This window comes from Eubalaena glacialis, chromosome 14 (assembly GCF_028564815.1).
Source record: "Eubalaena glacialis isolate mEubGla1 chromosome 14, mEubGla1.1.hap2.+ XY, whole genome shotgun sequence".
Classification (NCBI taxonomy): Eukaryota; Metazoa; Chordata; class Mammalia; order Artiodactyla; family Balaenidae; genus Eubalaena; species Eubalaena glacialis.
Window position 1 is genome coordinate 29,888,113 of NC_083729.1, and position 25,414 is coordinate 29,913,526.

General features: G+C 39.4%; 1 protein-coding gene across 2 annotated transcripts in view; it reads left to right on the plus strand.

Annotated features, from left to right (window-relative positions):
- Positions 1-25,414, plus strand: part of CRIM1 (cysteine rich transmembrane BMP regulator 1) — a 204,006-nt gene that overhangs the window by 131,630 nt on the left and 46,962 nt on the right. For both annotated transcript variants that reach the window (XM_061168559.1, XM_061168558.1), the window contains exons 7-8: positions 818-1,015; positions 19,867-19,995. In XM_061168559.1, the coding sequence (XP_061024542.1) occupies positions 818-1,015; positions 19,867-19,995 (327 nt within the window). The remainder of the gene's footprint in view (positions 1-817; positions 1,016-19,866; positions 19,996-25,414) is intronic.

The following is a 25,414-nucleotide window of genomic DNA, read 5'->3' on the forward strand; positions in this document are numbered from 1 at the left end:
TTCCAGCACAGCAGCACTTCTTGAGGCCAGATTTTATGTTTCTGAAAAAGAACATTGAGTGATTTATCTAGTTGCTTTCATTTATAAGGATATTTGGGGGTTTTTTATTTATGTGCTTGTCAGCAACCTCAGAAAACTTTTTTACACTATCCTCGGCTACCTACGTTCCCCAGCCTCAGCTGCTGCTTGACTGCTCAGCTTGGGGGAGAAAAATGGCGTCGGTTCACAGCTTTCCCTCCAGGGCACAAGCAGTGCCATGTATGGTTTAGAGAAGCTGTGTTAGCCCTGTCCTGAATAAGGCCACAGCAGGGGACTGTATACACCTCACTGTGCCTCCAGGCACCGTGAGATAGACTTCAGTTACTCCTAGAAATAACAGGCTCACTATAAGTTAGATGGGGCATTATTCTTTCCACTTTACAGGAGGTAAAATGGAGGTGTAATAAACATTTAAGTTGGCAACTCAGAAGGCATCATCAGAGCCTAAAACGGATCAGCATTTTTTTCTCACGACCAGCCCACAGCTCCGTCCACGAAGTTTTGCACCTTTATGAAATGATAACACCTGCACATTGGTTTTTATGCCTCAGATCCCCTGCCCTGTGTGCCATGTCAGGATGGGTGGACAGAAATTCAGCATGACAGCTGCTTTTGCATGCCCCCCTAGAGACACCTCCTGCAGCCCTGAGCTTCTGCTGAGCACAGCTGGAAAAGAACTGCTGATGACGAGAACCTGGGAAAAAAATATCTCTGGGTGCGGGCAGAGATAAGATGTAGAATGCCCTCAGTCTTACTCTGAACTCACGTTTTAATTTAGATCCCGTGTATCCTTTCAATAATCCCGCTGGCTGCTATGCCGATGGTCAGATCCGTGCCCACGGGGACCGGTGGCGGGAGGACGACTGCACGTTCTGCCAATGCATCAACGGAGAGCCCCACTGTGTCGCGACGGCCTGCGGACAGAGCTGCATGAACCCCGTCAAAGTGCCTGGGGAGTGTTGCCCTGTGTGTGAAGGTAACCCTCGTAGATTCTAACGAGCCCCTGGCGAATATCTCATGTTGGATAAGCTTCTACCAGTATGTGCTTGCTTGTTTTCTGTTTCCTCAGGCATAATGTCTGCTTCGTGCTGTTACCATTTGCAGATGAATTTATTATACAGCCCAAACTAATCATTTGGGGGAAATGTTACACATTTACAGTGAGAATAGTGTGGTCTTTATTTTGCCACTGCAGATAATGCTTATCTGAATACTTTACAGTCGAAGAATATATACATTTTAATTCAGTTCACCGCAAGCCTGATTAACATCCAAAGGTCAACACAATGAAATGAAATGAAATTGGAAATAAGACCCATGACTCAAAGCATAGCTTGTTCAACTTGTAATGCTTCCATAAGCCCAAGAGTCCTGGCAGCTAGAAGAAAAACCTGGAGCCATCAAAGGTGGTTTTCACTGCCTGGAGTCCTCACCCTGAGCATCCATTCTGCTTCTAATATCTCGACGGCTGTGGCTTTGCAGTTCCTCTCGGGCTTTTTCTTATGTCTTGGTTACCTGCATTCACTACCTCTCTTCCTGTTTAATGGAGAAAGCCTGAGATATCCTGGACTAGTCTTTCCATCCCAACCGCTATTCCAGGCCACTTCCCCCATCCTGGGAAGATTCTTCGCACAGTTACTCAAGTCAGCCTTAATCCTTGGTCCACGTCTGTTACTACAAACAAGAGATTGAATATCTATACTGACAGGTCCAATAGAGAGTGTCTGTCATTAAGAAGCACATTTGCAGAGTGAAATGAACTAAAGTGGGTCAAAAATTAGTCCTAGTGGAAGATGGATCCTTCTAGAATTTTTTAAAACAGCTATTAAGGAACTGACAGGTCTTTTCAGAAATTCAGTCAAGTAGACTGAGTCCTCTATCAAGAAGTCTTTTTGCTTCTACCGAAATTTTAATCAACTCAGACTTCAGAGTTTGCCTGACTGGCTTCATTAACTTCTGAGGGGTTAGAATTATTAAAGACCTTAAAAATCATATAAAAATTTAAGCTGGAGGATTCTGGTTCTATTGACATCACCAATTCCCTCACCATTACTCTACTCAGAACGCAGCTGCCACACTCCAAAACTTTATAGCTTCCAGATGACCAATTTTGTGGGAATCACCCACCCACCTCGCACATATACTCCTCCTATCCCCTAAAGGCAGCATTTCAGTGCTGGAAAAAGGAGTGTGCGATAATATGTTTGATGATGTACGGTCAGCTTTACAAGGAAAGATGCCCTGCTGAAGCAGATAAAGATGGGAACATCTATCCCTGAGAATTAAGGGCAATCTGTTATTGGTTTGAAATATTTAAGTATATGTATGTGCATGATAATGTAAGAAAAATTAAAAGCATACATATAAATCCAGTAAACAGTAACCCTTTTAACTTCATGAGTCTTGAGTCTAGATTGAAAATAAGACTTTGAAAAACTTGTTAAAAAAAAAAATAGGGCCTTTTTTCTAAAAGTAAGAAAGGAAAATCCTTTGCGCTCATCTTTGGCCGTCATTAGCATATCCATTGTGGTGAGTAGAGAAGGGAAGCAGTTGGTGAATAGACAAAAATATATATTATATGTATGAGAAACTGATTTATCCTTATGTCATATAGATGTTTGGGTAGGAAGTAGATGTTAGTTTGATCACTTAGAGTTTGGTCTCTGCAACATCTGGGTCACGTTGTAATCTTATCTTCCACTGTTTGAGAAAAGAGTGACAGTTTGGGTCAGCCACTAATTCCAAAAAATTTATTAAGAACCTTCCGTAATCCAGATACCACATCGGACACAAAGCTAAATAAGGGACAATTCCTAGTAAACGTCAAACTATTTAGGCTGTTTTAAATTAAACCAGGAAAAACAGAATGTCTGCATTCAGGTGCTGTGGGGTAAGTGCTTTTTATTTTGTACCTGATTTCATTTAATCCTCACATCAACACTCTGCCAAAGGCCTTATTATACCATTTTAAAGATGAAGAAATCAGGGTTTAGAGAGATTTAGATAATTTTTCCCAAGGTCAGTTGCCAATATGTGGCTGAGCTGGGATCAACTGAAGTCTGTCAGATTCAACTACATTTTTGTCTGCTTCCTCTGCTCCCAGAGGTCATCTCAGTTTCCTCCTGCCCCTATTTCTAGTTCCCTTACATCTCTCTTCATCTCTGGCTTTTGGCCCTGTGTTGGGACACACAGGAGTTAGATGACAGGGGAGGAGATCATTTGCAGTTTGACAACTACTCCAGGTGTTTTTGATGTGATCTCCCACCTGCCCTCTCCCCTGAATTTGAGGACCTCGGGGGAAGGATGCCTTTGAGACTCATCCTCGATTTGCTTCTCGAGCCTCACATTCAGGTTGTCTCCTTCACTTCACCAGACTCAGCATCTTTATTCCAAGCTGTTAGGCTCTGCTGGTCTCAGCCTTGCAGAAAGTTCCATTGTTTAGTTCTCAGAGAACTAATTTATCTTCTGTTTCTTGTTTTTGTTTTAAAGTCAGTTAAGTAATAAGTTTCACATAAGACTGCATTTACTCTCCGGTGACACCCTCATTTTAAGATGTGTTCAGAAGACAAAAGATTCTTTTGGCATGGGGATAAAAAAAACAGTGTACAGCTTAGGATAATGATCGTTAAAGTTTATTTTTATCTATGAATAATGTTGTAATAAACTTATTATTAATAATAATAAACTTACAAAATAATGCAAGGCAAATAAATCTTATTGCTTAGTCTTCAGGATCCAAGAAAGACTCTGGAAGTATTCAAAAATATTTTTCTCAGCAGTTATTCAGTAGCCTATTTAAATAGAATTTCAAGTGATTTCCGAAGAGCCAAAGGATTAGACAAAATAAGAAAAAAGCAAGGCATTGTTGTGTAATAAATAATCAGCCAGAATTATTTGGAGGAAACAGAAAGACTGGTATTTATGCAGTTTATACACAGTAAATTCCTCTGTACACAATTGCATAACAAATGTTGGCTCTCACCCTTATTAGCTACAGTCCCAAGGTACATAGTCAGAGTCTGAAATTTGATGAAAGGGACCCCACACGAGGATTGTGGGTTTAAATTCTTCCTAAATAAATTACTGCATCACCAAATATAGTGCGTTTGGACCTTCAGGGAGGAAGAACCTTGTTGTGACTGCTGTTGTTATTAGAGATACATACCTTCCAAATGACAACATAATGTGCTTGGTTACTCCTGGAAGACTGGGAATGAGAACCTGGGGGCCCTTAAAGACTATGCTGTTACTTGACAGCTAACTCAATTCACAAGTACCTGAGTGCTGTTTAAATTGGCACTTAAGTACTCTCTTGATTAAGTCTTAGCAAGTTAGTGTCAACACCCAATTCAGGTACACAGATAAGCCATCCCGGTCTGTAAGTCTATAACTGATTGTATTCTTATGTTTTGTGCTGTTGGCTTTTCTCTACATCTCCTCTTGCTCATCAATTGCATTATTTTTATTTTCTGGCCCTTGTAAAAAGCTAGAATGGAAACACATGGAATAGCAGATAAAGTTTGCAGTTTAAGCATCTATATGGGAGATACGTCCTTATTTTCTTACAAACTAAAAACAAAAAAGGAGGGCAGCAGAATTGTCTTCCTCGGCATCTAGCACCATTTGCATCATCTTCTTTGTAGCCCTTAATGAGAGTAGCTGACATTTCTTGCACACTGTGACTGGGAGCCAGGCCTCAGTGCTTTGAGAGCATCAGCCCATTTGGTCCTCACCGCTGCCCTCTTGTGCAGGTACTGCCATCCCAATTTATGATCACAGAACCCAAAGTTCAGAAGTCATGTAACTTGCCCAAGGGCCTACAGCTCGGAAGTGGCAGAGCAGTGTATCTCCAGAGCCCTGGGTCTGGACCCCTGCAAGGATACTGCCTCTGAGACAAAGTGCACTTACTGACCAGTAGCCTAAAAAAGGCTACGTCCCCCATGAGCTAGGATTTACCATATGCTTTTGAATCCCTAAAACAGCACCTGTCATGTAAGTAGGTGCTCAAAAATGGTTAATGAATGGATGATGAGTGAGTGAGTTAGCGAAGGGGGAAAGGACTGGAGTAAGACAGCAGACCCTGATAGAGGGTTTCCTTAAACAATGCTGTTAAAGGGGTCAGATGCTGACCTCTGGTGAACTGAAGAAAGATTAATGTGTAAATGCTTCTATTTGAAAATGCACTTTGAGAACAGAAAGCAGAGTGTTATACGAAGTATGTTTGGCACACGGTGGGTCCAGATGCCTACAGGTGAGTTGGACCAGTTAGCTTCAGATTGACTCCTCACCCTCCTGATGAGCACTTAGCTCTCGACTCCCACCCAGGGGCAGCCTTCCAAGACTGGTTTGTAAACTCTGGTTTATCCTCTCTCAGTTCAGCCCCTGAAGTCCAGAATCACAGAATTAAAGTGGGCCTTCTCCAGACCCTCCAAGGCTAATGCTCACTGTCACATTTAATGTACTGCTTTTAAGACCTGCCCTGAGAGTGTGTAAGCGCCACTGCCTTGTTTTCAGGTAGACTTTTTTTTTTTTTAACATCACAGTTAGGTATTGAGAATAATTTGCTAGTTGATTTCCCAGTAATGCCAGGTATAAATCCTATCTAAGTTGATTCTTAATGTCAGAGGGACCCTGAGGACAGGATGCCATTTTCCATGAAAAAAAATATCTGTTTGTTTTATAATTAAAAGTAAGATAAGGTGTTGGGGAGGGAAATACTGGCTGCATGATGTAATGACATGACTGTGATGACGCAACAAGAAAAATGCAAGGTATGTGGACAAGTGTGAGGCCATCTCCACCTGATGCAGGAGATAAGAATTTCATCATCCCTGATTAGTCTTGATGTCAGATCTGATCTGCTGTCTCATCTTGGGCTGTGGCTGGACCCTGCCCAGGTGGCCACTGTGACCTGAGTGTTCTTCAGGCCCAGTATGTGCAGAGTCTACAGCTGGGATGAGTTGATGGTTTTGATGACCCTGGGGATTTCAGAGCCAATGCCAAGAGTATCACTTTTCAAGAACTAGAAACAACATAGGTAATATTTTACAAGTTAGCAGTCAATATTAGGATTTGAGTTGCTAGTAAATAAAGTCCATGCTTGTGGTTGGGTACTTTCCAACCACAATGAGTACTTTCCTTTGTACTATTTCTGTTTCTCTGAAACAAAAGCAAAATCCATTTCCAAATTCACACAGGAAATAAAAGAGTTATTTGTAGATTGTCACAGCTGAGTAACGGGTATATGAGGGTCCATCATATTGTTCTATCTACTTCAGTGTTTTAAAGACTTTTTCCATAATAAGAACTTTAAATGAAAGTTATTTGCAGAGTTATTGTCTGAAACTGAGCTGAGTTTCAGGCAGGCCTTGTGATTCTGCTAACCTGGACTTAACCAATTCTTGAAGTGGAGGAATAAAAATTGACTCCCTGTCCATGGAGTCTTTCTAATTCTCTGGACTTAGGATGGAATGTGATAGCTGTGCCATCAACTATCTTCCTGCTGACTGGCTTTCTTGGATCCCTTACTTGGGAAATCCTGGTCCTACTTGGGACAGTGTTGAAGAGAGGCCATGAGGCATTTCTTGACCTTGTGGATTTAATGAGCCACTTCAGCATCAGCTCACCCAATAGATCATATGCTGTGGTCCTCTAAAGAGCTGGAGGTCTTTGAGCTGTGAAATAGACTGTCCTCCTCATCGTCAATACTAATTTTATGGGAGCGCTATATTCTTTCCATAAATTCTGATATAGTTTGAATCAAGCCACCCTTCAAATGAGGTTTCTACTGGGCTGCTGGAAAAGTCTGTACCAGGCACATATCTGGGTGGGAATTCCTTGAAACAAGAAAATATGTTTCCAGCCCTGCCCATAATACTTCCTCACCAAACAGTATCTCAAACGATTAAGCTACTGCTTCTGTGGCAAGGAATCAAACATAGTTTGGCTGACCCCAGAGGCAGTGAAGTCAAAGATGCCACAGGGTCACATGATATTAATGTTCTGGTACGTAACAGGGATCAAAACTCAGTTTATGGGTGGTACTGCTTCAGTGCCATATACTATGCTATTATTAGTAGGCCAAGAATAATAAAATATTCGTAATATTTCAAAGACTGTTAGGCATGTTGTTTCATCCTTTAACTCTAAGTGTCCTGGAAACTAGTTCCATAAATGGAAATTAAAATATAGCACAGTGTGTTTTTTGGCTTGTCCAAATAAGGTCATATGTGGGGTAACAAATGCATAGCAGATGACCATGTGTCAACCTAGGTGTCCTTTAACCTAAGCATCCAAAATTGTTCATGAATGAATTTCATAGTATTTTTATTTTCTCTGGGGATTTAAAATATCTTTAGGTATTTCAAATAACATTAGAATGGTATGGTTCAGAGCTGATTCTGAAACACTTGATTAGAGAAACCTTTGCCTCTGATTTTCCAGCATTTGGCAGTCCCAGCTATTAAGTATTTCTCTGTGGAAGTGGCCTGCAAGGGGCAGGTTCCTCTTTATTTCCTCTGCTGTTTACTTCCCATACCTAAATGGGCATTACTGCCAGGAGTCTCATAATTTTCCTACTAAGATCATAATCGAATCTAATAGTTCAGACTTGGGCCTGCTAATTTTCATCTAATCAACAGAGGCAGGAAAACAGAGTCTGGAATGCCAGCTATGTGAATGAAAAATATTTAGTCATTCTTGAAATGATAGGAATGTTTTTCCAACAAGCTTAAATAAACACAGTCTCTACTGAGACTGTGTTAAACTTTTTTTGGATAAGAGACAACTCTTAGGCAACCAAACAGAAGTTAATGAAGGTTATTAAGAGACATGCCCTTCAGAAGAGGCTTATGGACATTAAAAAAAAAGATTCCATTTTCTTTAGGGTACAACCACTGACCAGAAGTAGCAGAATTGGTTTCCTTTTAGCTTTTGTCAACCTAATAGAATTTAGCATTTTAACTGGTAATCACATTGTCTACGTTTTGAGAGATGTCCTGCTTTACTAGCCATGGCTTATTAGACCATCTTAGACCATTAGACCATTAGACAGTTTAAAATCCTCATCTTCATCTCCTTCCACTGTTTGCCTCAATTCTAAGGAATGGATAGGTCTCAGCACACCTGTATTTATAGCACCTGACAGCACTTTTTATAGGAAGCTTGTTTATTTGTTCCCATCAATGCAAGGTCCAACTATAAAGTAGTGAAATTATTTTTAACATAATGAAATTATTTTTAAACATAACCAAGATTTACATATCCAAGTGAAGTGTTTTACCTTTCAAAATAGTTATATGGGAACTGTACAGCTATTGCAAGAATACCATTGTTCAGAATATTTTTGGTACTTCTCTGTTGAAACTGACATTGCAGCTTGCCGCACATCCTTTTGAAAATTCTTAGCTTTGTAAACCCCTGACTTTAAAGGTTTATTAGACTCTAGGAAATAGTCAAAGTCATTCACATCTAAGTCTGGTGGAAAGGCTGGGTGATCTAGCTGGGTAAAACTTTTCAGAAGAAGCGAAAAGTGACAGTAAAGTAAAGGCAATCTGTCTTCTATGACACTGTAATTTCCTCTGAAAGCAATTCTGAAGAGAAGTTTCAAATAGAATTTAACATGAACAACATTTTAGCACAAATATATAGCCCACAAAAGTGAGTGCTTTTAGCAGTAACACTTATTTGTAAGTACAATTCCTGGTGTGTTTATTGGAAAAAAAATCAATTCACTTACCACATAGTATTTGTGTGACTTCTAGGGACTAGAGGCATATACTTAAATGGTCATCTATTATATTACAACTTTTTGTGGAATTGCAGGTGTTCCATTCAAACTTATTTTCAAATAAGTTAGACTAAAATAATTTCCCTCTAGAAATAACTATTTTAAAAGTGGTGGTGATTCCAATATAATTTATTTCTAATATTTTAGTTCTCGAACTCCACTTCTGATTGTACCATTTTAAACTGTCTCATTGTATAGTCTTAACCTTAAATGAGCAAAATGATTTCACATTGTTTAATACATGAGGGTTAGTATTAGAGATGGTGAGCAACCCAGTGAACTGTTTTTAAAGGCCCTATTGAAGTATTTTCTGTGCTGTGTCTGGCCAATTGTTGAAGATAAAATATCTGCTGCAATATTGTTGTAAAATAGCAGGGCAGAGCGAAGGAATGAAAATGTCTACTAAAGAACATCCCTTGCCCATTGATGGACCTCCCGTCACAGGTGGCTGCTGAGGTGTCAGGGAGCTGGATCGTACCCACCTGTCATCCTCTGCATTTGAGACTCGCGAAATGCTCACTATCCATCATCATGCAGATTGGGAAATCTGTTCCCCGGGGGCTTGGCAGGGCCAGATCTTGGTCCGGGGTCATACCATCAGTTTAATCCAAATTTGATATGGGACAAGCAATAATGAACAGTTAGAACTTTTTTGAAATTTGTTCGAAACGTGAGAGGATAGTGATGCATTGCATTTTACACATTTTTCAATTCGAGTTGAATTATTAGCAGTTTGACCAAGTTTTCACTTGCCGTGTATGTCTGCAGGATACCTGTTTACACATCCAGTGAATTTTACTTTCACATCTAAGAGATTAGCTGGATTTATCACATTCGTTTGAAACAGAGCCCAATTCAGGGATCCAGACCATTGGAGACCACAGAATTTAATACTCGCTGCCAGTCGAAAATAAGATTCGGTTCAAGGCTCCAGCTCTCATTCTGCAGCATCATGAACCAAGACTAAGAATCCCCCACGAACATTCTAAGACCAACAAGTGCTTGGTTCTTGGGGACCCTGAGAGTCATGTAGTGCTCTGGGTTTGATTTTTCCCCTTGGCTGCTAGAGCAGACTGAGAGATGAGTCTGTAAGCCACGTCCCCGACCAGGCAGGACCTCACAGCATGCACCCTGTGTGCCGACCTCATCCCTGGCTGCAGCGTATTCTTTCTACTTAAAAGTTACCTTGGTCCTCATTTCCTCACTTTAAAAATGTATACATATATAATTTGATACTGCCTTGGGTCTGCTTTGGAATCCAGCAAAGTATATTTAATGCTTGTTTATGTATTCGGTGCCCCTGCGCCGGTGCCTTGCACTGTGGTCCTGCCACCCATAGTTTGGGCATTTGAAGGACAACACAAAATGGTGTTCCTTTTCACCTTAATTGGAAAGCTATTGCCCTGCAAATCAGCTCACATTTTAAAGCAGTTCAGGGAGTCTCTATTTTGTTCGTGAAACTAAAAAAATGTTCAGAGATAATAAACTGTCAGTTTGGGCTGGCCTCAGGCCTTGCATATTGCAAGAGGGCAGCAAGCTTAGATCTTTTCAAGACTGTGACTCTCCCATGCTTTCTGGGAACCAAGTTTTAAAAAGATTCCATGGAGATCTTAGACCAGATGAAAGCAATAGGGGTGTTCCGCAGTGCTGTGACAGAGACGCTGAGGACATTATTGTTTCAAACATGACCACCCCCACCAGTATTATTGTTAAGAAAGTACTGGTTGAATTATCTCTTATTATTGACATAAGTTTCATATCACTGACTTACTGAAACTAAGATTTGCTGATCAAAGACATCTTTTAGAGATGGATTTTCCATATCCTCTTTCAACTTGAGGATGGCAGAACTACTGGCAAAACTACCAAAACAGTATAAATTGTACTGTGATGAATTTGCCCTCATCTTCGAAGATCCAGCAAGGCACCCATCATGAGAGAGGAAGCATGGGGTCAGCCAGGCACACAGAAGCATTGTTTAAACTCACACTGGATAAGCTGATTACGAAGAGATTTCTCTTCTCTTTGAGACACCATGGACACAGTCAAAAGTCGAAACAATGATATTCAGACTGCAACTCAGCAAATGTGAAAGGCGCCAGTGGCCAGTCACTAACACCCTCCAAAGCTTACCAGACCATATGAAAGGATGTCATGGACCCACCCACATCCCAGATGCTTTTCATGTTATCACAGTGGAGATAGAAATGATGCTTAAGTTACAATGGACAGGATTCAGAATGCCAAGCCAGTTGTCAGAGCATTTATCAGCTGAACATTTGAGGCTTGCAAAAGGACTCATAATTCATTTACTGAGCCATCATCTGAGACCAGTTCTAGCTCTAAGCAGGCAGGATAGTCATTTCAACAATAACTATAGCAACAAGTAACATTCTGTTAACACTTTGAGTTTATGGAATAGTCCCCTCTTTACGATCTTATTTGAGTCTTACGATGATCTTGTGAGGTAGGAATAGTGGGAATTCCCACTTTATAGAAGCCCAAAGAGGTTCAGCATCATGTGTAAGATAATGAAAGAACAGGGACTCAAGCTCAGTCTTCTAACCCCAAGTCCATGTCCTTGGCATTGCTTCTCTAGACCCTTATCGTAAGGAGGGAGAGGGTGAAGAAAATAAGTCAGTGAATATCAAAGTATTTGATCATCGTGGCTCAGATTCAAAGCTTTTCTTGCTCCTGGCTCCATTCTCATTACTGAGACCCAGTTACTGTTATTTTTATCTTTTGTGACCTAGCCTTTGATCCGGGTTCTTTCCCCGAACCTCGGCCTGGAATTTTGACCTTGCTGTTTGACCTCTTGGAAAGCCTGCTTCCCCTTGTCCGTTCCTGCCTCTCCCACCTGGGGAAACAGCTCCACCCGAGAGCGCTGAGCTGTCTCCCCAGATGTCTCTATCCTAACACTTGCCTTGGGCCCAGCGTCATTCACACCCAGCCAGGCTGCAGGCCCTGAGCAGTGGTAGTCAAGTCTCCACTGAGTGTGCCCAGCACCGAGATAGACCATCGTCAACACTTGTGCCTTCTCATCCACACGCTTCCCTCGTCTCTCACTCTGATTCCTGCCGGTCGTTGCTTAATCAGCAGGCAGATTTGCTGGGCCTTCGGCACGAGCACCCATCCTTCATCCAGTGCGAGATGAGCTGCCGAGTTGAGTGAGTGCCAGGTTATTTTCAGGACTATTTTAATAACACTTTATTTATTTGGCACCATCAAGGAGTGAGGTAGTCACAGAAATGGATTCCCCAGGTAATTGAAATTTGGGGTGTCAGATTTTATGTTAAGAATTTTGAAGGGAGGCCTTCCACAGTGCTCTGTGTACTTTTGTGCCTTGTTAGGCCAGAAGTGCGGATCATAATTTAACCATTTCATAGGCTACTGAGTACCTCGTTTTAGGCTGTTTGGGTTTGGGGACTTGCATTCAGTTTTCACTGTTACTAGTGTGTCAGGTTCACACCAGCCTTCTGATCTAGCTTGCTACTTCAGTGGAGCTCATTTACTGAGTACCTACTATGTGCAAGGGACTTCTGCCTTGACGAAGACCCTAAGGAACGTACTGTCCAATCCTACAAAAGTTAGGAAATTATAGATTCGGCCTGTTGGGGACAATATTGAGTGGGGCTCTTTCTAAAATATGTGTCCTGACTTTCAGTTCTCAGGTGTCTTTTTGTCCTCTTTGTTCATTCATTAAGCGTTACAGTGGGCCAAGTACTGTGCTAGATGCTGAAGTTGTAAACAGTGAACAAACCATTGCCCCTAATGTGAAGATCCTTCCCCACTGGTCCTCAGCCATTTCCCAGAGGGGCAGGTTGAAATAACAGAATTCTGACCATCTGACACCCCTCTCCCAGCTGAATATAGCTATTAAAATGTGCAGATACACATATACACATGTACTTATAAATATGGCACATTTTTCCCAGTTAAAGGTTACCAAGATATAGTCTCTCTGAAAATAAACAATAACAATAATATAAGGATAAAATATAAGACAAGTATAAAAGGTCCAGATTATTCTTGGAATCCAATCATTTTGTGAGCTCTCTCAAGCTGAATTCCTGGAAAAAGATATCCCATTCTCTGTTAAAAATTTTTTTTAATTTTTCTTTTTGTGGTCTTTTAATAATCACATAATTGTAGTACTGTCTTTTCCTATTAAACATGAGATTGGTAAAGGAAGAAAAATATGACCGACAGCCAAGATTCCTTGGAAAAGCATACAAAGTTAATAAATAGGCCTAAAGTAAATATATTGCTTCTCTATCTGCCCATGAAATAATACAAGTCTTGGGAACATTTTCACACCATTCATTTTAAAATAAAGAAACTGCTCTGAGATAAGTACTTTAGAAATTACAAGGATGTAGGTGTTGTTATGAGAAATATATACAAAGGAAAAAAAGGATAACTAAATGTGTAGTGGCTGAAAGAATTTGAAAATTCCAACTGTAGGAGATTTTTTTTCCATGACTTAATGAGACTTTCTTAAATACACATTCATACCCCATGGAAATTCCCACTTCCAGATTAGGGAATTTTTGTATCCTCAACTTTTTTTTTCTTATTGTCTACATTAATAGAGTTTTCCCTCTAGCTTCATTTGGGAACATTTCATCTTTACCTTTTCCTAGGCTGCAATTATGTTAACAATTTGCTGATTTATTTGAATGGTTTTCTGACTAGTTATGGTCACATTTGAAAAGCCACTGTGGTAACAGAATGACATATGAAGACACAGTAAAACAGATAAGCTATCTCCTTTGGTTCTGTCTTGGCCAACTTTATCTCCAGTTTTATGGCCCTGGACAGGCTACCAGTAATTGGTAGGCTATAAGGAGGCCTGATATATTTAGCCGTATAAACCAAGTGAAGCTTTGGAATTTTCCCACTTATTAGATACTCACATTGCTTAACCAAGTCCAGCCATTCTCCCTGCCCCCACCCCCCCCCAAGAAATCTTAAGGAAGAAGAGTGCCTGAATTAGGTCTGAAAAGACAACATAATTGTTCATCTTTGTTTCTTGCAATCAAATAAGCAGGCTTGCGAATTTACACAGAAAAGCTACGTGAAGTATGCAAACCATTAATAAATCCCAAAAGGAGAAGTAATAAGAGACAGATAGGAGTTAGCTTCGTTTATCTTATTACTTCCATATGAAATTTTTTTAACTTATAAAAGAAATTTAAGAACATATCTGCCATTAAAAAAACACTGTGTTTTCTAGAAATTTGCCTATAGAGAGATTTTTCCAGGAAAACTTCTCTTGGTTTGTGGGTGTCTGTGTGCGCGTGCATGCACTTGTACGATTCGTAGGAATCTAGGGTGCTGGTAGACAGCTGCTGCCCGCAGCCAGGCCCTCCAGGCCTGCCATTCACCCAGAGCACAGCACGGGGAAGCAGCAGTACTCCTAGAGACGATTGAGGTCTGAAACCAGAGCTAATTATTACCCTCCTAACAGAGTCAGTGCTGCAGACAGTCCTAAGCACGGTGGCTCTGTATGCCTTACACGAGTGTACTTTTCCAGAGTCACCCACCCCCGACCCATACTCAAGAGCTACTAATTGGCTGTCAGCCTTCCCAGGGTTGCTAATCAGAAAGAGTGCTTCACACATTTCTCAATGGAGATAATTAGTATTATTTGCAAGATAAATAGCTCGTAGTAATCAAGCTAATGAGAAGAACCTTGTATGTATTCATTCAAAACCAAGAGTTCGATGGAGTAATACAGTTTAGACACCAAAAAGCATCTATTAACATTTTCATTTAAGCTATATCTGAAAAATAAAAATCAGTGATTATATACATTGTTTCAGAAGCAAATTAACATTATTATTACACATTTTTAAATAACTGGTAGTCAAAATACATTCTTTTTTGTTCTGTTGTTGTCCCAAACATGTTGAAATATCCAATATGATGATGACAGGACTGATATTAAAACTTTAAGTCAACACCTTAAGAGGTTGGATTGGAGTTTCAACTTCTTACTTTCCTTTCCTCTTTTTGGAAAATTTTCCATAAAATAAAATAACAAAAAGCAAGAAAGTATAGAGCTTAGATTTGCTTAATACATTTATACCCCCTGAATAATGAAATATATGTTACCTTATGGTCTAGTGCTGTGGCCTTGGAGTTAAAACAGTGATTTTCATTTCAACTTTATACTCTTGACCAAATTAATTGTGATCACAGTGCCTTAATATCCCCATTGAGCAGATAAAATTGCTTCTAGAAAATACTTGAACATCAGTGTAGAATATTGGTGGTGTTCTTCAGAAACTTAGTGTCTGAGGTTCTCTAAATCTTGAAAAATGTGAATGTTTTCCTGGAAATGTTTTTACTGATAAGGGGTTTGTTGGGCTTCCTAGGATGTGAAAGAAATATCCATCCCTAATTTTAAGTAAACATAAAATAAAGAGCCAGTATGTGTTTGCTTATGTTACTGCAAGTTATAATAGTTTTTTTCCAGAATTTTGTTTTCTAAGACTTGGGATAAGAATTGGTGCTGAACATCTGCATTCCTGACACAATCCCAAGGGTTCTTGTAAAAATAGCTCTTCCAGACAGTATAAGGTACTTGGAAAGTCTTTAAAAATCATTCAGGAAAAGGACAGGTTGAGGAAAGTAGAGATTCCCACCCAGATTCAGGGTAGGAAACAGCAAATGGATATAGACATAACAAACACCCATTTTTGTTCTTTATTGCTTCTAGGCTCAGAAAATATTTCTAGAATTCTTCTCCACAAAGAAGCGGTTCCAGGGTTCCCTTTAGAAATAGTTGTAGCCAAAGACAATGAATTCCTGCTGTTTCAAGCCTTCTTCCTTTGGAGGACATTAAGGTATTTCTTTAATTCCTCAGCTGATTCAATACAAGATGAGATGGAATTTCAGGGTGATCCTGTAAGCAGTACTTCATTGAATTTCCCCTCGCCAAATCCATCCTTGTGCAAGCATTTTCTTATTCTCCTAAATGAGGAGATCCAAGACCATTTCTCTCTTCTGAAAGAGGCCCACTAACACATATCTGCCCAACCAATTTAAAGGGAGACCATTTTCTTTGCTTCCAGCAACAGGCAGATGCATGTGTCTCCAAAAGTCTTAGCAGGACCTCTGTTCAACTGATAATCACCAAACTCTCCAAGGACATGGCATCGCCGTCATCCTTCTAGAGGAGCATGTACTCTCTAGCATGTCATGTCAGTATTGTACCCCCATGTAATCTAAGAGCACAGAAAAGTAGGATTTAAATGAGAATCATCTGGTCTTCAGGCCAAGACCCATCAGGATATATTCCATATTCAGAGCACTGTAGCATAGACTAAAGAAGGTGTGGGATAATAACAATTCCCAATACACAAATTTCAGGCTGCTCTAACAAGCACAGTGCACGTTTCACAGATTTCACTAACACTTCCTCAAGCTCCTTTATTTATTTGGATTAGAAACAATCCTACTGTGATACCATGATTCTGGACTCTTCAAACTTACCTCTTCCCCCACCAAGAACTTCCTTGTATAGAAACTATGCAAAAAGTCTAACCAGCTCTTGGTTATTCTCTAAGGACTGTAAATGCAATGTTGATTTGAAATACTCTCATTCAGGATGGTATCAAGTGTGTCTCACTTTGGTGTTCATTATGTAGAATAAGAAATTGAATTTCAGTAGACTCACAGCACTTCATTCTCAAAAGACTGCCCTGATGTTAGTAACAGGACCAGTTCTGAGATTACATATTAATATACTGTACTGAAAGCAGACTCTCAGATCCGTTTATGATAATGTCAGGGTTTTTGCTAGACAATTTATAGTTTACAGAATTCTAAAATAGAGATGGCCTCACATGGTAGGAAACTGAGCACTAAAATGTTGAGAGAATGATGAAAGGGAATAGTACATAATGTATGACTTTAGATAAAATGTTAGGAGACAGCTAGTTGCCGGCATATGTGTCTGTTACAAATCAGCAGTTACTCCAGTGACAGAGGACAACAGCAGTAAGTAAGTACCCCAGACACATGCGCCACCATCCTTAAAAGGTTTTTAAAATTTGTTCCACTTTGTATTTGAAAAGGAAAACAATACTTATTTAACGTAATAAAGTGAGATGACTAGTGTTAAATGCTTTTTAAAAATAATTTAGACTTCTGTCTACATTTAATGTATCACCATGAGTGTTGTGTTCAGCCTAATCTATTGAGGGGCAGTTGAATAGTTTTAGAGCAAATTGGTTTTGTTGAGTTTTTCTGTGTTTTATTTTAATAAATATTGAGGGAGTCAGAGTTTGAAACTTACATACTTTCCGGTTTCTTCCCTCTAATGTACATCATCGATGAATGGGGAAATATTAATTTTAGAGGCACAGAATAATGTTTGGCTTCTTTGCATTCTGCCACATCATCTGAGGCCTGGAAGACATCCAGGAGGACTTGTTTTACCTAAAATATTTACAACACAGTGTTGTAGAACCAGCACCTACTTAAATACCCCTTCTATGCATTTTTTCCCCCGTTTGTTAAACTGAGCTTAAGCTGTTATCCTGAATGTTACAGGGAAACGTGTTGAACATATTTCTTCTGCTAAAGAAATGTGTGCTTGATATACCCCTGGAGCTGGCTACCTAGCGGATACAGTCATTTGGATAAAGGGTGGGACTGTCAGTATCGTGGTTCTGATCCTCAAACAACCCAATTTCTTTTTTTTTTTTACTTTCTAGCCACAGAGCACAATCCTAATCCCATCCGTTAATCATAATATGTACCAAAAATAGTGTGCACATCACCATTGATTCTCTTAACAAATCCCTAAAATTCACTGAAAATAAAATCCCATACTGCCCTGTGATTATTATGCATTTTCAGTGTCAGTGTCATCTGCCCAGATGTATATTTTTCCATCATATACTTTCTGAAGGCAAAAGTTTCTCATAAACTTGAATGTCAGTAAAGAATACAAGCTTTGGGTCTGTGCAGATGTGCCCAAGACATTTCCTTGCCCGTAAGCCATGCACTAAAGCACTGGACAAAGAGTTTAGAATCCTTCCCTGATCCTTGCTATTAACTCTCTGGAATGTAGACCTAATTCCTCCTTCGATGGGATCATCTGTGGTATGGTTTACTCAGACACGATCCAGGTCCCCTGCTCTATCTTATATTTGTGGTTAGAATAATTTTGACGAAACCTCAGCAGTCTTATGGCTAAAGGCTGAAACAGAATTATTATCTTGGGTGTATAACAAGAGTAGTGATAAAGGAGAGACTGTAGGTTTAAAAACCGACGATATTTACAGTAAATTTTAAGAGAATGGAGGAAAACAGCGCTACTATATTTAATTCACTAACTCTTAAAACTTGCCTAAAACTAAACCACTTTTTGATGTTTACAGTTACCTGTCAGAAAGGATACTTTAGTCGTTGAAGGAAATTAGAAATTTCACAGCAGTGGAAATCTTAGATAAAAATTTCAGGGAGATGTTCTTCCAACTGTGCTGTAATAAAAATAGAGAATGTGCTACACCGTCTTCATACAGATTTTCACTAGGAGAATGCTGATGAAAGCATCTCTTTAATAAGTCCTAGTTGCTCACTACCTGTGAAGAGTTGAATCACTGGCCTCTTTTGGCAGGTGGATAAAAATGTAGAACTCTTGATCTTATCAGTGGCACATAAAACACTTATTTTTGGTCTCTCTTCCATGGTAACGGGAGGTGAAACTTGAGAAGACAGTGTGGACTAATGGATAGAGTGTTGGACAGGAGGTCAGGCACCTCTGTTCTGTTCTGTTCTGTTCCCAGCCTGCTACTGGGTTGCTATGTAAACCTAGATAAGCCACTTACCCTCTCTGCACCTCATGTTTTCCATTTGTGAAAACATAGGTAGAGACATTCTGTACTTAGTGCTTCACAAAGATATTGTGAGAACCAGCTTACTCTGAAGACGTTCATAGTATCTTTGGGTTGAAAAGAGGCTATGTAAATATGTCAGTGTCCTTGTTCCCTTTGACAACACTCTCTCCACAGTCTGACATTGTATAAACTGTCCCTTATCAATCACTGCAAAACAGGTACCATTACAATGCGCTTTGTACTGCACAGAAGCTGAGAGTGTGACCCTAGAGCCAGAACACCTGGTTTGAATCTGGGGTCCACCACTTACTAACCCTGTGACGTTGGACAAGTCAGTATGCTGGATTTCCTCATCCGTAAAATAGGGATAATGACAGCACCCATCTCTTTCCGACTGTGATCCAAAACTTGAAGGCATTTATGAAGAGCACTTCAGATGTTATATAGACGCATAATACACTTTACGTAAGTGTGTGATTACTGTTACTACCCAGAACAATTCTTCATTATTAACATGGCAGTGAAGGTCAAAATCACCTCTGGCCTTGGTTTCTTCTGTGCATCTCGTCTCAGGATGGCTGCTCTCTCTTCCTCCCGAATGCTTGTGTCTCTCTCCCCCACTCCCTAAAGCCCTGAGTATAAGCTCCTATAGATTATGTGATCTGTCATGTCATCTATAATAATTGAGAGAGTGTCACATAAAAGGTCAAAGAAATTCAGATATTTTAAAGTCTCAGAAACATCTCTGATTTATTAACTTGAAAAGTTGCTAATAGATTTCAGAAGTATTGCAAAATGGAGAGTGAGATCATTGACAGCTGGAAGCTGTTTCCTGATTGTTATAAAAAATAAACTCAGAAAACATCAGGAGGAAATAGAAGAATAACGACTTAAATTCATTTTAACCTTTCTTGTCTGCTTTCTATAGGGGTGAGGGTACCCCAAAATGCATAAATTGCTCAAATGTAAAGAAATAGAGCATCAGGATTTTCAAAAATTTAAATAAAAATATTTCTTTTTCAGGGGTTAACAACCTTATGAAAGTATAAAAGTCTAGGATTTGATGAAGATTACTGATTAGGTTTTTTCCTGTGACTTACCATAGTGTGGGATTTCAAAGATTGAATAGCATCTAAGAGGTAATCATATGTTTCATTGATTTTTTTTTTCTCTCTTTATTATTAGAACCAACCTACATCACAATTGATCCACCTGCGTGTGGAGAGTCATCAAACTGCACCCTGACAGAGAAGGACTGCATTTATGGTTTCAAACTTGATCACAATGGTTGTCGAACTTGTCAGTGCAAAAACAGTGAGTACATGGAAGACTGTGTTTTTTCAGAACCTAATATTGTCAAAGCATATTGTGTGATTGAATATCTTTTTTTTCATTCCTATTCATGACATTCCCTTAGCAACCTGAAAGAAGGAAAAAAAAGTGTATTTAACATAAACACACAGTCATTTGGAGAAAAAGAGCTGCTCCTTTATTCTGGTTTTTGCCTTCATTTCATTATATTCAGATACTCCTTGATGTCTGGCTGCATCATGGGTGCAGCCCTGGGAGCTCTGGAGCACATGTTTCCAAACACCCAGGGAGCTCTCAGTACCGCCCTTGCTGGGGTCATCAGTGACAAGGAGGTCACTCACACAGAGGTGTCACATTCCATGTGTGGCAGCCATAGTCTTTAGAATGTGTTCCACTTTCTTGATCCCAGCTCTCTTCCATGTAGATTCCAATCACGTCTCCAGGCCATGATCTCTGAAACATGATAGAGTATATTGCATTTCTTACTGGAAAAAAAAATTGCCCTTCATGTTTAAAACGATTTTGAATTCCTCTAATTCTTCTACCAGAATAAACATCTTTAGTCATTCCCCAGGTGACATAGTTTCTAGAACTTTCTTGGTCCTTATGTAAATGTGTGGCCTAGAAACAAAGTATTGCAGAATCTGGTCTGGTTATTGCAGTGCTGTTGTGTGGTCTAAGTGAGCATTTGCTCTTTGGATTATACACTGTTGGCGAACACTGAGCTTATAAGCAACTAGAACCAGTTGGTACTTTTTACATCAGCTGCACATAGGTGGTTCTCATCTGTTCTGTATTTGAACATTTGATTTTTTTTTTTTAATGATATAAATGCAGGGCCAAATTTAACCAGAAATTACCCTGAGAGTTTTCAACCGTTTACCAACTAGTTGGGATATTTTTGAATCTTGATGATATGACCTCATACTTTATCTATGCCTCCCAGCTTATATCAAATAAGCATAACTTACATGTCCTCATCTAAATCATTGCACTAAAATAAATTAAATTGTATAGAACCAAGGAGAGAGCCCTGTTAGCACTGAAGGCCTTCCTGCGAAATGACTTTGAACATAATCCTCACTTTTTCTATGGAGTTATTCAACTAACAACATATCAGCTCCATCTCCACAAGGAAATCTTGAAACCCTTGATCTGTATCTTATCTGAAATCAAAATACGTTCTATTTACAACATTCCTTTGCTGGAAACCCTGCTTTAAACATAAAACGAAGTTAGTAGGGCATGGCTCCTGGTAGTCATTGCTTTCTTTCCTAAATGTCGCATATCCCATGTTTAACCATTCCTTCTGCAGAATTTCCAGTTGTGAATGTCAAGCTTAGTTCCTGTAGTGTTAGAATCCTTTGTCCCTTTTGAAATGACATTTGGCCTCTTTTAGTTTTGTGAAATCTCTTTCCATTCCCTCTGATGTCTCCAAATATGGACAATGCTTCTATAATCAGCAGGTTCTCCATGAGCCTCTGGGTATAATTACCCTGGACTCAAGAGAGTCAGAATTACTTAATGTAGAGAGAGGATCTCTTTCTTATTTATCAGTTTTCTTGGGCTCTGTATTCCTCTTCACCTTAATCATTCAATGCTTTCTTTTGTAAGAATATTTTCGGTGAAGACAGATACTAAGTAGGAGTTGCATAATTCGATTTTCTCAGTTACTTGTTACCATCACACTGTCTGCGGGATGGACTTGGTGCTGAAAGGGAGGTTATCAAACTGTTGTTGTGATGATGGTTGTTTCCACCTTTAAATTTCCCATAAGCCTCCACCCATCGGGGACTGCCTGCCTTCCTACACTTGTTTCTGTTCAGAGGAGGACCAGTCCCTGTTATACACCTATCTGCCTTTTATACCTCCCTTTGGAAAGCCAAGTTTACTAGGGAGCTGCTTTGGTAGCCATATTTGTTGGCTTAAATGGTCAACTTTGATTTTTTGACACCTAGATAATTGGTGATTGTATCACAAAGAGTTTATATTTTAATCCTTCTCATATCTCTTGAGCTGTACATCCTTTCTGATCATGGGAGCATACCTAATTTTTTTTCCTGAACTTTTTGAAGTCTAAAAATATAGATTTCATTATGCCTAATCACCCCGCCTACCATCTTCACCTGGGCTTTGCTATTATGAACTTTTGGCCACATGGGCACACCTACACAAGACCCCTGCTGATTCACAATGAGCCCTTTGTAGTTAAATCCAAAGAAGCAATTTCCCTCAGTTGTCATTGAAGCAAGTCAGAAGCATATGACTGGCTTTTTGCAAATTGAGACTTATCAGGAAAATTCTGCTTTGCCTGTCTTTGTGTTAGCGTTGCTTTCTGGCTTTGTAAAAGGAATATCCACGCATACTACCTGCTTTGCACCTCCGTTTCATTAAAACATAGGAGGAAATATGTACAGGAGACCATTGCATTTTATGTCAGCTGGAATTTGTCATTTTGTCTATATCATACACAAAAGTACACGGAAAGTATATGACAGAGCCATAGAGCATTCTGCTTTCATCCCCTCGCATTAGCAATCCTGATTATTTGACACCTTTGGGTGGTGAGTCAAATTAAATCAACCTGCCACATCCTCGGTTGTCAGATTCTTGTGACTGTATGTACCCAGCTGTCCTCCCAGACTGTGGCATCAGACTGACTTGTATCTGGGTGATCAGGGCAAGTTGCTTTATTTCCTAGAGCCTCTGTGTCCTCACCTATAAAGGGCAGGTAATAATACCAAAGTAATGGGTTGTTTTGAGGACTAATTAGTGAATGCAAAGCTAGCTTTACTACCCGACATGTGGTAATTGTTGACACGATAGCTGTTTTATAACATGCATTTCTGAGTCAGCTAGAGCTAGCTGACGTGGAAAGCCCCCCGTTTCCCTCCTTTGTTCCGACACCAGCCTGCCTCCTGTTCTTCCTGTCCTCTGAGGACACGCACACAAACAACTTTCCTTTTGCCTTTTAATTTTAACCCTCGAATATTCTCACTCTCTTTCACCTAGCTTTAGAAAAAAGGAAGTCCCTGGTACTGAAGGATAGCTAAGTATATTCTTTTTCCCATTGCAGCTATGTGATAAGTATGGATTTTGTCTAAATCTCTCCTTTATGTTATTTTTCTGCATCCCACCAAAGCCTGTTTCACATGCAATGGTCCTAACCATTTATACCCAAGTTTTCTGTTAGGGGTTAGACGTTGTATATATAGAACACTGGCATCAATATTTCTTTCTTAAAATAAGACCAATGCCAAATAAATATTTCTCCCCTGTTACTGGCCTGTTGGCTGCTCATTCATTCCTTCTTTCATTCATCTAGCATTTATTGAGTGCCTACTATACACCAAGAACTAGGGGTACAAAAAAGATAAAAATGGACCTTATCCCTGACTAATCTTGGTTATGTGTTGGTAATATTGGTAATATGCTAATATGTTGTAATGCTATTACAATATAATCAAGCATATTATAGACAGTCACTTGAAGATTGAAATCAAAACCCAGTAGAAACACGTTCTTCAAAAGAACATGGAAGGTATATGACAAAGGATTCTTTTATTTCAACATACTGTAGCTTTTCTTTTTTAACCTGTAACAAATAACAGTTCTTATAACACTGCTAAGCAAAGTAATGCATCAAGGGCATATAGAGAATTTAAATTTTTTTCAAAGACATACTTAGAATAAAGAAAAGAAACATGGTAGAAAATGCTTAAGAATGTATGATAGCAACAAAAGTTAAAACTAAAATCATTTAGATAAGCTACTAAAAATCTAACACTTCATTGGTACAAGCTGTTAGTAGCATTCCTTTTTAACCAAAATGTTTGCTGTCAAACATACATAATACATTTCAGCTTACTATAGGTACTATATGTAGTAAATGACATCTATGTGAATTAAATGGCATCCATCTTTTAGCATCTTATCATCTACATTTTTAAATCAAGTGGATTTCATCAGATTATTTGTAACTGCTCTTCCAGTTTTAACAATCTGTAATTCTAGGGGTTAATAGTGCTTTTAACTAGAAACCAGTGCAGACATAGAGAATTAATGGTAGCAGGGAGAAAAAACCTTTCATAATTTTCATGAAACATATATCTGAATCAAGCATCTAAAGAAGGTCGCAGCATCAAATACAAGGAGGCAAGCTCCTGTTTTCATTTCATTGTTACTCTGAACAAACACTTATCAAGGTCAAGATTGGGACCACCATTTGCAGTGTTGCACTTCTTTATTTAACAGTCTCAGGAACTTTATTCTTGGTATCCTTAACTGCTTGCATGTTGCTGAGAATTGCCAGAACCCAAAAGTGTGAAGTCCTGCAGCAGAGAAGCACAACACAACTCTAGGGGCACCATCACACTGTGTTCTGTGTGCAAGCTCCATGGTGTTCAATTACAACAAAGTACAAACGATGCTCCCACACAGTTGGGCCACATTTTGGCCCTGGGAGCAAAAACATCTTTTTTTCCTCCCGAATAAACAGAGAGTTTACTGCATAGCTGCTATCGACCAGCCATAATGCACAGGCTCTGTATTTTGCCATTATTTATCACTTTCTCCTCAATGGTAATTTTCCCCTCTGGATTAGAAAGCATTCTTAGATCACAACAAAGTCATAATGTTGAAAAATTATGAACATAAAGCCACCATTCTTTCTGTGGTTGCCTCCAGTGACGTACTAAAGCTTTTCAAACAAACTTATAAACTCCCACCCATCTATGAATAAGATGTTTCTAATCTATCTGTTCTGCTCTTTATGTAAATGTTTGCCTTGATGTTATACTTCTCTGAAGAAAAATCCATAATTGATACATGGATCTAGGAATACCTTGAAATCTTTAATGTTCTCTATTTCTAAGCTAGAAGGTGGTATTTGGAGATGTTTAACAAGTGCCAGTATTGTGAAATTTTTCAGTACTAACAGTAAGTTTTTTCATCCCATTATTTTTCTGTTAATGTGGCAGTCTTGATGAGAGTAGAGGAGTGAATAGCAAGAATCCCGATTGGTTCATTCATTCAGCAAGTATTTATTGAACACTCACTCCATGCCGAGCACCATGATAGCACCTGGACTGTGTAAATAAAGAAAATAGGTCCCTGCCCTAGAGCTCCCTTCTGCTGGAGAGGAGAAACGAGATAGCAGGACGGTGAGCAGTCCCAAGTCAGGGCAGCATTGTGGCAACCTGCCCAAGATGTCACAGCCAGTCCGAAGTCTATGAATGTCCTGTATTTTTGTTCACACATAGCAGCCTTTGCTTGAAATTCCCTTCCACTGCAAAGCAGAGGTAAAGACAAACTTAGTTTGTATCAAATTTTTTAAACTTAGTGATGCAACAGCTTTCATTAAGGATGAAGCCCATTCTAGATTAAAAACTATGGAAAAACTCCTTTTTTACAGGACCAGAGA